Below are 11,581 nucleotides of genomic sequence, written 5' to 3' on the forward strand. Positions count from 1 at the left end.
TTGGCGTGTTTCCTTACACCAGAACACTACAATATAATGAAAAACACATGTGTTTTCATCAGCATAATGTGGACTAGGTTAGCTTGCTGCAGTTTAACCAGAAAATAGATCCAAACTGGACATAGACCTGTCACAATAACACATTTTGAAGCTTGATATATCAATACAGAAAAATGATAATATCGAAACTACTCTATGCCACAGATTAAGATAATTCAAGATCATCCCAGAAAACCATTTTAAAATAGACTGTTTCATTAAAAGGCCTGAGCTACAACAAATACATAGCAGGATGTACCTAAAATCAGCCATAAAAGGGGCTTATTCACCCCTGCACAGCTCAAATTGTATCATATTAAAACAAAAATACCCAAAATCTAAAAAAAACAAAAAAAACAACAAAACAAAACAGTGGGAAAAAGAGAAACCTCAATCAGAACCACAGTGAAGGAGACGCTGCAGATGTGTCCAAGACTAATGCGCATCCATTTGCAGATAGAGTTCAAATCTATCTCTCACAAAACTAACATAGAGCAATATTGTATGTTTTTCTATGTCACTGGGTGTTCTTCAATAAAATAAAAAAAAAAAAAAAAAAAAAAAGAGTTCAAATCTATAAGGCCAGAGTCACTCAACCAGGCACCAGGTCATCCAGCCAGGCGAGGGAAGGCACAGGAAGGCATCTAGGGTCCAGTCATCACCGGCGGTCAGCGGCCAGGCATCTGAAACAGTTGCACTCCAGAGTTTAATTGTGTGTTACATAAATAAATAGTTGAAGTTGTATTTAATTGTGCCATATACCTTTAATATATAATATACATATAAAACTAAAAATATTTCTGATAAAAAATATAATAATAATAATAATAATAATAATAATAATAATAATAATAAAACTTTAACAAAAAAAGAAAAGAAAAAAGATCCACAGAGCTTGTTTAGATGGCTAACTTTGTGACTTGTAACTTTCTTCCTAGCACCTGTCGTGTTTTTTTATTTTATTTTTTTCCCTGTCTTTTTCACCTGCTGTTGTCCACGTGCGTCTCCACTGACCAATGACAGCGCGGGTCAGAGGTCGAGGCGGAGCGGAAGTTGTTGGCCGCCTCTGGCTCGGCAGCAGCAGTTAGCATTAGCCGGGTAATCACTCCCACGTCTCTGTTTGGCTTCTGTCACGGGAGGATTAAGGAGAAATCACTTTGAAATGCCCCAGAGATGAGTCTGCAACACCCGGGGGAATGACTTTCACCTGGATCAACTCTGAAAACGAGGACGTGCTGACGTAAAGAACCCGGAAGTGCTGGTTAAGGTAACAGGCTAGCTCTATTAGCTCGCTGAGGTAATTAATAATCTCAAGCTAATAACTGGACACGTGTTTTAAATTAGCTGTATCATGTGTGGATGTGTGTGCGCTGCTGGTCCGGGCTTCTCTGTGCTAATGCCATGTAGTTTAATCGGAGCTTTTGCCTGTTAGCACCAGCTGGATGCAACAGGGCTAAGGCTAGCTAAACTCTCGCGTTCACTGATTTGTTTAAAAGATCTAATGTTTCTCAGACTCGTTGTGTTTTTGTCTATGTTTTGTTGGCTCTTTGGAGCACGCACAGTTCAAACCTGATTCAAACTGATGTGATTTAGTTTGTTATTTTACCTTCCAGAACCTGTTTTACCTGCAGATCTGCATTGTTTATAGTTTCTGTGAGGTTTAAGTCATGTTCTAATGCTGTTTCCTCCTCAAAAACAGACCTGGAGTTGTGCTTTGTTTCATTCACACATGTTTAAGTAACACTTTATCATTAGTCTGTCTACATCTGCAAAGCTCAAAATGCTCTGTTCCACCTTGTGATGTCATGAAGTGGGAGTTTTCAAGTTAACAGCTCCTTTTGCCTTTAGTTTAGTAGAGATTTTGCAGTACAATTTATTGCTGAAGAAAATATAGATAAGCGATAATATTGAAACTAATTTATGCCACACACAACAGCTCTAAAGTAGAATTACCCCAAAAAACTATTCAAAATGTACAATATGGTTAAAGACATGAACTGCAATAAATAAATAGCAGAATGAAACTCTTAGTATTTACTTTGTATCTGTAATTTGTTATTTATTCAACCTTCTAAAGCTCAAATCTTATCGTTGAACAGAAAAATAACTAAATGTTCTCCACTAGTACAGTACAAGTAACAAAGTCTCCACGATAAATACTGACCCTCAAAAATGATCGTTGTATCTAAAATATATTGAAAGCTAACTCGATATAGTAATTACAGTGACAGGCTTATCCTGGGCTGAAATTATATAAATGATTCGTGTGAAGGTGTATGGAGTTTAAAAACACAATGGAGCACTTCCTGTTGAACAAAGTGTTTTCAATTTGAGAAAAACTCAGTGTAAATATGCAGGGTTTGTGTTTTAAACATGTGTGAATGAAACAAATCACAAAACTCCAGGTCTGTTTGTGATGAGGAAACAAGATTAGAACAGATCATAAAGTTGTTTAACATGGGTCCTTTAACAATCTACAATTATTACAGTGCAATTAATACATTTTCTACACACCATGTTCCCCCTGAGTAATAATAGTGACGTGTAACTATGTTTTGCTTTCTGTCTTTATAAGGTTAAGTTGGTGTGTATTACAGAAAACAGGTAGTGTTATCACTTTATTGGGAATCTTCTGCTAATCTCTCTATTGACCTTATTCCGCCACACCCCCTCCATAAATGCAACTAAACTGCGCTTTCTTTTCTGTAGCACTTCCAGTTAAGTGGAAATCATGTTCCTTTCAATGGAGAATTTGGGAAAAGCTTCTGCGCTAAAATATTAATAATAATAATACATTTTATTTATAGGGCGCCTTTCTGGGCACTCAAGGTCACCTTACAATACAATATAATATAATATACAATTTACAGACAGTTAAAATCAACATTTATGAACATACAGTTAAAAGCATTCAGATAAAAACAAACATTGAAAAGGACAGGGCAGTTGCGGATTATAAAGAATATGCCAGTCTGAACCAGTGGGTTTTGAGTTTGGATTTGAAGTGTGAGAGTGTGTCAGTGTTGCGGAGGATATTATATAAAGTAGGTTGATTTGTGTCAAATGTTTAGGTGCAACAACAAGTCAACACTGCACTGATTCTCTGGGAAGCTTTAAAACAGCTCTGTAGTCACTATAAAACTTATTTGTTGTCAAGATCGGCAGCTCCATACAAAATAATACAATCCAAATGACAATAGCGGTGAATATTCTTTCTGTTTGTGCATTCAGGCCCAATCAGGCGGTGACAGGATGAGTGGTAAATATGGCTTGGTCGGCTACAACAGTTCGCGGAAGCACATCTCCATCTCCATCCCCTCGTCTTCGGAGCAGGTCATGTCTCCTCACATTAAGTCTGTGGAGGAGCTGAGGGTTTTGGGCATAAACCTGAGCAGCTTCGGTGCTCCCACACAGTTCCTCATCTGTGTGGCTGGGGTCTTCCTCTTTTACCTCATCTATGGATACCTGCAGGTACGTTTAACCACAGCAGTAATGATAACAGTTTGTGAGCGATTTTTAAACGAAGAGATTGACAGATATATTAGAATCCAGAGCAGCCAAAATTTTCAGGTCGATATGTAGGGCAGATTTTGATCATTTTTCCCAGAAGTATAATTTGAAATGACTTAATTAGTGTCTATACTGTGCACTGCTCTGCATATTAAAAGTATAATAAGTAACAAATATTAATAGACATTTTTTTTAGATACCCACAACCCTGTTTTAGCACTAACTCGTAAGAGAGGAGTGTAGTCTGCACTCTATGGGTCCCCTGTCTGCACTCTATGGGTCCTCTGTCTGCACTCTATGGGTCCTCTGTCTGCACTCTGGGTCTGGGTCCTCTGTCTGCACTTTGGATCCTCTGTCTGCACTCTATGGGTCGATTGTCTGCACTCTGGGTCCTCTGTCTGCACTCTATGAGTCCACTTTATCTGAGGGAGTTTGGTTGTGCCTAAAGCCAGGCTCTAGACCAGAGGTGACAGCCTTGGAACTATGGAACAGCGCGCTCTGTCTGTCAGATTCTCTCAGTCTTTAACGTGGTTTAAGACTGAAACCCACCTCTTCTCCCTGGCATTTAACACTAGACAGGATATCTTGGTGTTTTACTGTTGTTTTCCTATGTATCGTATTATCTTTGTTTTTTTGTTGACTTTTTCTCTGAAGCACTTTGGTCAGCTCAGGTTGTTTTAATTGTGTTATAGAAATAAACTTGAACTGAATTGGAATAAATATTCACATTTTTGTGTTAAGTGTTTAAATAAGTAAGTCAACCCAAACCAAATATCATCAGTAGATTTAAGGTCAATAGATGATGGGCTTATCCCTATTTAGAATAGTACTGTTTTAATATGCACATTGATATTGAAATATGCTCTTAAGTGCTGATCTTTCTTACATTTTATGTCCTGCAGGAGCTGATATTTTCTGTGGAGGGATTCAAGCCTTTCGGTTGGTACCTCACTCTGGTCCAGTTTGGGTTTTACTCCACGTTTGGACTCATCGAGCTGCAGCTGACACAGGACAAACGCAGAAGGTATCACACTTCACCTTGATTATTCTCATTAGTCTCAAAATGGCAGACGCAGTAATCCAGTGATTATTTTTAGAAGTTTTGAGAGTGAAGCATAGACTGTATATATAAATGGACATCGCTCACCGGCAAATAGTCGATTCATTCAGTCCGATTCACTTTATGTTAGAAAACTGTCCCCTGTCTCTGTACCTGCTGCTGTCAGACTCGTCATTTTGGTTTTAAATGTTTGTATTAACCCTCTACATGATCCTGGTGTTTTTATTTTGATATTGTGCCCCTAAATCAAGACATGAACATTAATAAGAGACAAATCAGGCGCTTTTTTCCCCTGAGGTCACTCCCGCTAACGTTAGCAACAGGTTTGATTGACAGCGTTGCTAAGCGCTCGCTCCCTGCTAAACCAGCGGTGTGAGAGGGTGCGAGAGCTTTACCTTCAACAGCCTTGCTCCAGATTGGCTCTTTGGTTGGCTCGAAACTAGCTCCCATAACTGCTCCAGCCTTGAGGAGTTTCATTTGACTGGAGCCGAACGCTGTGGGTGACGTCACACTCACTCAGTCCACTTCTTTGTACAGTCTGTGGTGTGAAGTCGTGGTTAAATATTCAGTCCTTTTTTTTTTTTCATCTTTTGCAGGATTCCAGGAAAGACCTATATGATAATAGCATTTTTAACCGTGGGCACCATGGGTCTGTCAAATACCTCTCTGGGCTACTTGAATTACCCCACACAGGTCATCTTCAAGTGCTGCAAACTAATACCTGTGATGATCGGAGGAGTGTTTATACAAGGTGCGTGTACATGGCTTTTACAACAGTTATTATAATTTAAATAAACCTTCTGTAAAGCACAAATGATGGTATAAAAATGTAAGAAAGATCATTGCTTTATTTGCATTTTGGTCACTGTCAGAAAGACGTCTAAGATAGAAACAAGTTCGATATATTTTGCTGAAGTAAATATAAACGGTAAACGATAAGATTGAAACTCATTTATACCACTGACTCAACAACCCGAGACTGATTTAAACCATAAAAACTACCCTAAAGCTGCATTATTGTTAAAAAATCATGAGCTACAATAAATAAACAGCAGAACAAAACACTTTAGTTGTTAGTTTTTTAGTTTGTTAAGTTATTAATTCAACTTTTTACAGCTTAAATCTTATGATATCGCCAAAAAATAACACAAAAAATATGCACACGACCCCAAAAAATATACCGGTAGTTCCAACGTTCTTATATAGAAAGATAAGATAAGTCCATATAGTGATTATGAAGACAGGCCTAGTCCGAGTCTTATGAAATCTAACTCTTTTTAACTCTAATTATCAATGTGCTGAGGTCCTCTTTAAAGTCGTTGCATGTGATCCCTTTGATGCGGTGGTCACCTTTCAACCCCTGGCCCTTTTTCCTGACTGTTGTGTCGGAGTCCAGACTCTGCACCGGCTCCTGATTTGACTGCTCCCTGCTCAGAAAGACACCGAGCCCGAGGTCCCTTAAGGGTCCACTTTGGGAAACAGAACTTGTTCACTTGGTATGCGAAGGGCAAACTGTAATAGATGGATGGAGCGTGGAGTTGCATCTGATGTTTGGCCCTTCAAAAGCGAGTGGAGAAATGAAAGAACACTTCGGCCAACCTGATGCCGCGTCCCCCTGTCAACCTCAAGGCACCTGTCAACCTCAGGGCGCCTGTCAGTCATCCCTGTGTCTGGAACAAAGCCGCTTCCTGTTGTGTTGTTATTGAGGTTTTTGTGAAATTTTACACAGGCCTCAGAAAAAGTTTTGATACTGAGAACTCTTTCTTTTTTGTTTTATATTTTATTTAGTCCAAAGCTAACCTCTATTGTTAAAAAGGTTGGCCTCAGTTAAAAAGATGCTTTTAAGTTTGGCTGCAGGCTCAGACTCTCCTGTGCTTAGACAAAACCGTCTCTTCTCCTTTTACCCTTTACATTTCTTAGTTTTCTGTCAGAATCTCAAAAGTGAAGCGTTTTAGAGATTGGGTGGAACCTGGTAATTTTGCAGACCGATCTGAGACTTTTTTCTTTGGCAGTTTTTAAATCCAGGCTCCAAACGGTTCCGTCTGTAAATTTTATGATGATTATTTATGTTTTGATTTGTTTGTATTGTGATTTTAATGTCTTTCCTATTCTGTAAAGCACTTTGAATTACTTTGTGTATGAATCGCGCTGTACAAATAAACTTTACTTGCCTTTTTTACAGGTAAACGGTACAATTTAGCAGATGTGTCTGCAGCCTTATGCATGAGTTTGGGTCTGATCTGGTTTACATTGGCCGACAGCAAAGTAGCGCCGAACTTCAACGTTACAGGTGAGATTTACCAATGTTAGCTTCATATTTTGGATAATTCTACTACATAGTAATAATCATTTGTGCATATGGAACCTTTACAAAAGCCTCAAAAGCTGTTGAAAGTTTGACTATTAGGTATAATTTTTTGTTGTTGTTTATTTTTAAGTCTATTTTTTTTTTTTTTTAAGCTATTTATCTATTATCTTGTTTTATTGTATGTACCATTTTCCTTCTGTTCTTTAACTGTGCGGTGCAATACTGGAATTTCCCCACTGTGGGACTAATAAAGGCAGATCTTATCTTATCTCATCTAAATCCCTATTTTAATGCTGTGTGTAATGTGCTGTACACAACTTTGAACCATGACTGAAAAGCACGCTTCAGTTTGAACTGTTAGCTCCGCCCACATACCCCGCCCTTTACCGTGTGGGACAGTCTCAAGACATTGGTTCCACACAGTTCTCATCAGCTTCATCTGAAATTTAGGGTGATAAATAAAATAAAAAATAAATGTACATGTTTTAAGCCTGTTTTTGTATACACCATATGGGCTTGTAAGCTGCAAAAGGCGTTTTCATAAGTTAGTAGAAAGTACAAGGCCTTTAATGAAATGGTTAAAAGTTATAACGCTGTTTCCTCCTCAAAAACAGACCTGGAGTTGTGTTTTGTTTCATTCACACATGTTTGAGTTACACTTTATTATTAGTCTGTAACATCTCCAAAGCTCAAAACACTCTGTTCCACCTTGTGGTGTCATGAAGTGGTAGTTTTCAAGTTAACAGCTCCTTTTACCTTTACATTCGTCCCTCGCTATTTCGCGATTCACCCTTCGTGGTCTCGCTGTTTCACGGAATTTTTTACTGCAGTTTTACATGTTTTTTACATCATCTGAGCATGCATTGTGTCGTGCGTCCTGATTGGCTGTTGGACTGTAGACCATTGTCCATCAGTCTCCTCCGTGCCGTGTCTCCTGTCCAGTACAGAATGTGTTCAGACAAATTTACATAAACGTCGGATCGCAGTGTGACTCTGAAGTGCTGTACGTTTGCGATTTGTTTTCTCCCCGACAAAACCCACAATGTCGATGAAACGTTCTGCACCGACAAAGACGCCTACGAAGGTTTGAACTTTGAGAGAGTTTAAACGAGAGAGAAATGTGAGAAAATGTTAACGCCTGTGTGAGAAAAGTGTATAAAGTGTGTGGTGAGGGGTTTTACAGCCAAAAACATAGAGAATAATTGTAAAAAATAAAGCTGATACTGCGCGGATTTTGCCTATTGCGGGTTATTTTTAGAACGTGACCCCCGCGATAAACGACGGACCAGTGTAGTTCAGTCGAGATGGGCAGTTCCAGAGCTGAAATCATCCAAATTATCCTGGGGAAGGTGTGTGGAGTGTGGAGTGTTGTCAGTTTGAGAAAAACTTGGTCTAAATCTGCAGGGTTTAAGAGTTAAACATGTGCGAATGAAACAAAACACAACTCCAGGTAAATAATCAATAGTATAAACTCTATAACCTAAGTATGTTCATCTTAATCACTCTATTTCTGTGTTTTGATCTGTGTCGTTCAGGCGTTCTCCTCATTTCTCTGGCCTTGTGCGCCGACGCTGCTATCGGAAACGTGCAGGAGAAGGCGATGAAACTGCATAACGGCTCCAACTCCGAAATGGTGCGTTGTTTTATTTAAGTCCCGTCCACGGCATAAATAAAACCTTTTTCAAACCGCTCACGAATGTTTGTGTACAGGTGCTGTATTCGTACTCCATCGGCTTTGTGTACATCCTTGTGGGCCTGCTCTGCGTGGGCGGGCTGGGTCCTGCTGTGGCCTTCTGCTCCGAGGTGAGACATAGGCTTGTTCTTATGCAAATGTTTGAATAAATAAATCTCTCTGTTTCTCTCACGGTCTTCTGCGTTCGAGTACACAGCTGCTTTACTCATATACTTTTGAATTTGTCCGCAGCACCCTGTAAAAACGTACGGATACGCGTTCCTCTTCTCTCTTACGGGTTACTTTGGGATCTCGTTCGTCTTGGCCTTGATCAAACTATTCGGGGCCTTAGTTGCAGTGACAGGTCTGAACGATTCTTTAAAAGTTTGCATCATTTGTATTCACCGAGTCTCATATAAAGTTAAAATGAGCCACGGGGCGATGTACTTTTGTCGAAACTCAAATGTGTTTCCTTGTTTGCAGTGACCACTGGACGGAAGGCCATGACTATTGTTCTCTCCTTCATGTTCTTCACAAAACCTTTCACTTTTCAGTAAGAAGCCTTAAGAACCTTTTGACTTATATCACTTTAGTTTGGGTTTTAACAAGTCCACAGTGTCACCCCTGACCACTGCAGAAGCCGGATTTGTTTGAATGTCCTGAGTCCATGTTGGGACCTTGGACTCAGCAGCTTCGTTTTCCTGATTTTGACTCTGTTAGACTCTGTAGACACCCCCTAAAAAACAAATGTATTACCCAAGAAAAACATGTTAGAAGCACGACCACAGCCTCGTGCTCTCCCTCCAGCTGATGGGCACCCTTCATGGTCACTCGTATGACTCTAAAAACAAGTTTGGAAATACTTTTTAAACTGTTTATCGTTTTTCAGCTTCATAACTTGGATAATTCTAACTGTAGTGGTTCAGTTATAACAGTGAAAGTTCTCACATCTTCTGCATCGACGTTTTCTAAACCGTTTTCTTGTTTTGCAGGTACATTTGGGGTGGCCTTTTGGTGCTCTTTGGCATCTTTTTGAATGTTTACAGTAAAAACAAAGATAAAATGAAGCTTCCCTCATTCAAGGACCTCAGGAGTTGGCTTATAACAGGAAAGAAAGTCAGATTTCTGTCCCAAAATGTATAGGACCAGAAGGGAAACATGGTGGGTCCATTTGAATCAGTGGATGTGCTGATCGTGCATCCACCCCCCAGAACTCTTTAGCATCAACAATGAGCCACGGACGGGTCACTGGCCTGACCCCCACCCCTCTCTCTCTCTCAAACGGCTGTGCCATCCCACTCTCCTCATACACCACGGGTGTAGGACTGAAGGACTGAAGGACTTTGAACAGATGGAGTGGAGAGTTTGGACACAAACATTCCTGTCATGGAGGACACTATGAGTCAGTTTAAGCTCTAAAGGGAAGCCAGGGCCTTAGCTAACCAAATTGCAGAGTTTGCACTGGAATAGACTTGCATTTTTGTACAGTTCAGTGACTGAACTGAAGCATCTGAGTGAAGGAGTAAAATCATGTAAAACAGTGAAGTGAATGTGTGTGTGGGACCGAGCTCACACTGAATAAGGCCGTCTGCCTCCGCATGTGCCACGACACGCCTGAGCATCCAAAACACGATTTTTCACTCAACTTTATACCTGACTGTTCTGAGATGTGTCATACATGTACTGCATCCAAGTATAAATGTATGTACATGTACTTCATCCAAGTATAAATGTATGTACATGTACTTCATACATGGGAGTAAATGTATGTACATGTACTTCATACATGTACAAAGGTGTAGTACATGTACTATGTACTGTACGGTGACAGTGGGAGTGTGGAGACTCTAACTGCCGTTTGTTGCCGGGTTAAAGGGCGTCACTTTTAATAAAAACAATGTTGAATTTTGTTGTTTTGTGAGTCGCTGCTGTGGATGTTTCTCTGAGTTAAACAGAAGTGTGTGAATCTATAAGGGTTTATCAGGGTCGTTATGTAGCAGTTGATGTAATTGAATAAATCCAAAATTGATGAGTTTAATGCCATATTTTGAAACATTCCAGGCAAAGAAAAGTTACATTTTTAAAATGCAAAGATTCATTTTTAATTATTAATTAAACTCGATTGTATTTTCATTTTTAAAGGGACAGATATTGTGGCAGAAAATATTTCATGGAAGGAAAAGAGACGTCCTTTTTCTGGACAAATGGAGACGACAAAACAACAGAAGAAGAAACATGTGACAGAACAAACAGAAGCAGCGTGATGATGATGAAGAGTCAGAGAGATCAGAGTAAGAGGCAACGGCAGCCTGAGTGTGTGTGTGTGTGTGTGTGTGTATGTGATGCACACCTCACAAAGGCCGTTTTTCACTGAGGGAGCAGCTCCTCTTCCTCCTCTCCCTCCTCTTCCTCCTCTCCCTCCTCTCCCTCCTCTCCCTCCTCTGCCTCCTCTTCCTCCTCTCCCTCCTCTTCCTCCTCTCCCTCCTCTCCCTCCTCTGCCTCCTCTCCCTCCTCTTCCTCCTCTCCCTCCTCTCCCTCCTCTCCCTCTCTCTCTGAGGTCATTATGAGACAGGGAGGCCCAGTCCACTCCAGGCAAACTACACCATTCGTCTTTAGCCCCGCCCCCAAACACAGACCACGCCCACAGAATGTCATTTTCAACTCAAAATAATTTCAGTTCAGTTCAAATTTATTTTCTATGTCACATTTAAAACGACTAGAGCTGAACAAAGTGAGTCACATAAAAGTCAACAAAACACAAATGTAACAGCTGACACGAGGAAAAGAACAATAACACACCTGTACAAAGTAATAAACTAAACACTAATAACACAAATGAATATTAATACATAAAATAATATAAGTCAAATAAATCAAACCCGCTCTACATGATCCTGGGGTTTTTATTTCACTAATTTGTCCAGGTTTTTTAAATATAAACATTAATAAGAGACAAATAAGGCGTTTTCTTTCCTTGAGGTCCCTCCCGTTA

General features: G+C 39.9%; 1 protein-coding gene across 1 annotated transcript; it reads left to right on the forward strand.

Annotated features, from left to right (window-relative positions):
* Nucleotides 1-1,057: 1,057 nt before the first annotated feature.
* Nucleotides 1,058-10,499, forward strand: slc35b3 (solute carrier family 35 member B3). Its single transcript, XM_033985728.2, has 10 exons — nt 1,058-1,306; nt 3,271-3,510; nt 4,452-4,573; nt 5,206-5,360; nt 6,792-6,899; nt 8,453-8,550; nt 8,628-8,720; nt 8,842-8,953; nt 9,073-9,142; nt 9,582-10,499. Exons 2-10 carry the CDS (start codon nt 3,292-3,294, stop codon nt 9,730-9,732), a joined length of 1,128 nt encoding a protein of 375 aa, XP_033841619.1. The 5' UTR covers nt 1,058-1,306; nt 3,271-3,291; the 3' UTR covers nt 9,733-10,499.
* The last annotated feature ends 1,082 nt before the right edge of the window (nt 10,500-11,581 follow it).

Source organism: Periophthalmus magnuspinnatus, chromosome 20, assembly GCF_009829125.3.
Source record: "Periophthalmus magnuspinnatus isolate fPerMag1 chromosome 20, fPerMag1.2.pri, whole genome shotgun sequence".
NCBI classification, from domain to species: domain Eukaryota; kingdom Metazoa; phylum Chordata; class Actinopteri; order Gobiiformes; family Gobiidae; genus Periophthalmus; species Periophthalmus magnuspinnatus.

Bases quoted from the DNA above. Each gene is read 5' to 3' on its own strand.
- slc35b3 (XM_033985728.2), top strand. From the start codon at position 3,292: ATGAGTGGTAAATATGGCTTGGTCGGCTACAACAGTTCGCGGAAGCAC. The intron at 8,551-8,627 runs GTGCGTTGTTTT...GTTTGTGTACAG, and splicing joins ACGGCTCCAACTCCGAAATG to GTGCTGTATTCGTACTCCAT. The intron at 8,954-9,072 runs GTCTGAACGATT...CCTTGTTTGCAG, and splicing joins GGCCTTAGTTGCAGTGACAG to TGACCACTGGACGGAAGGCC.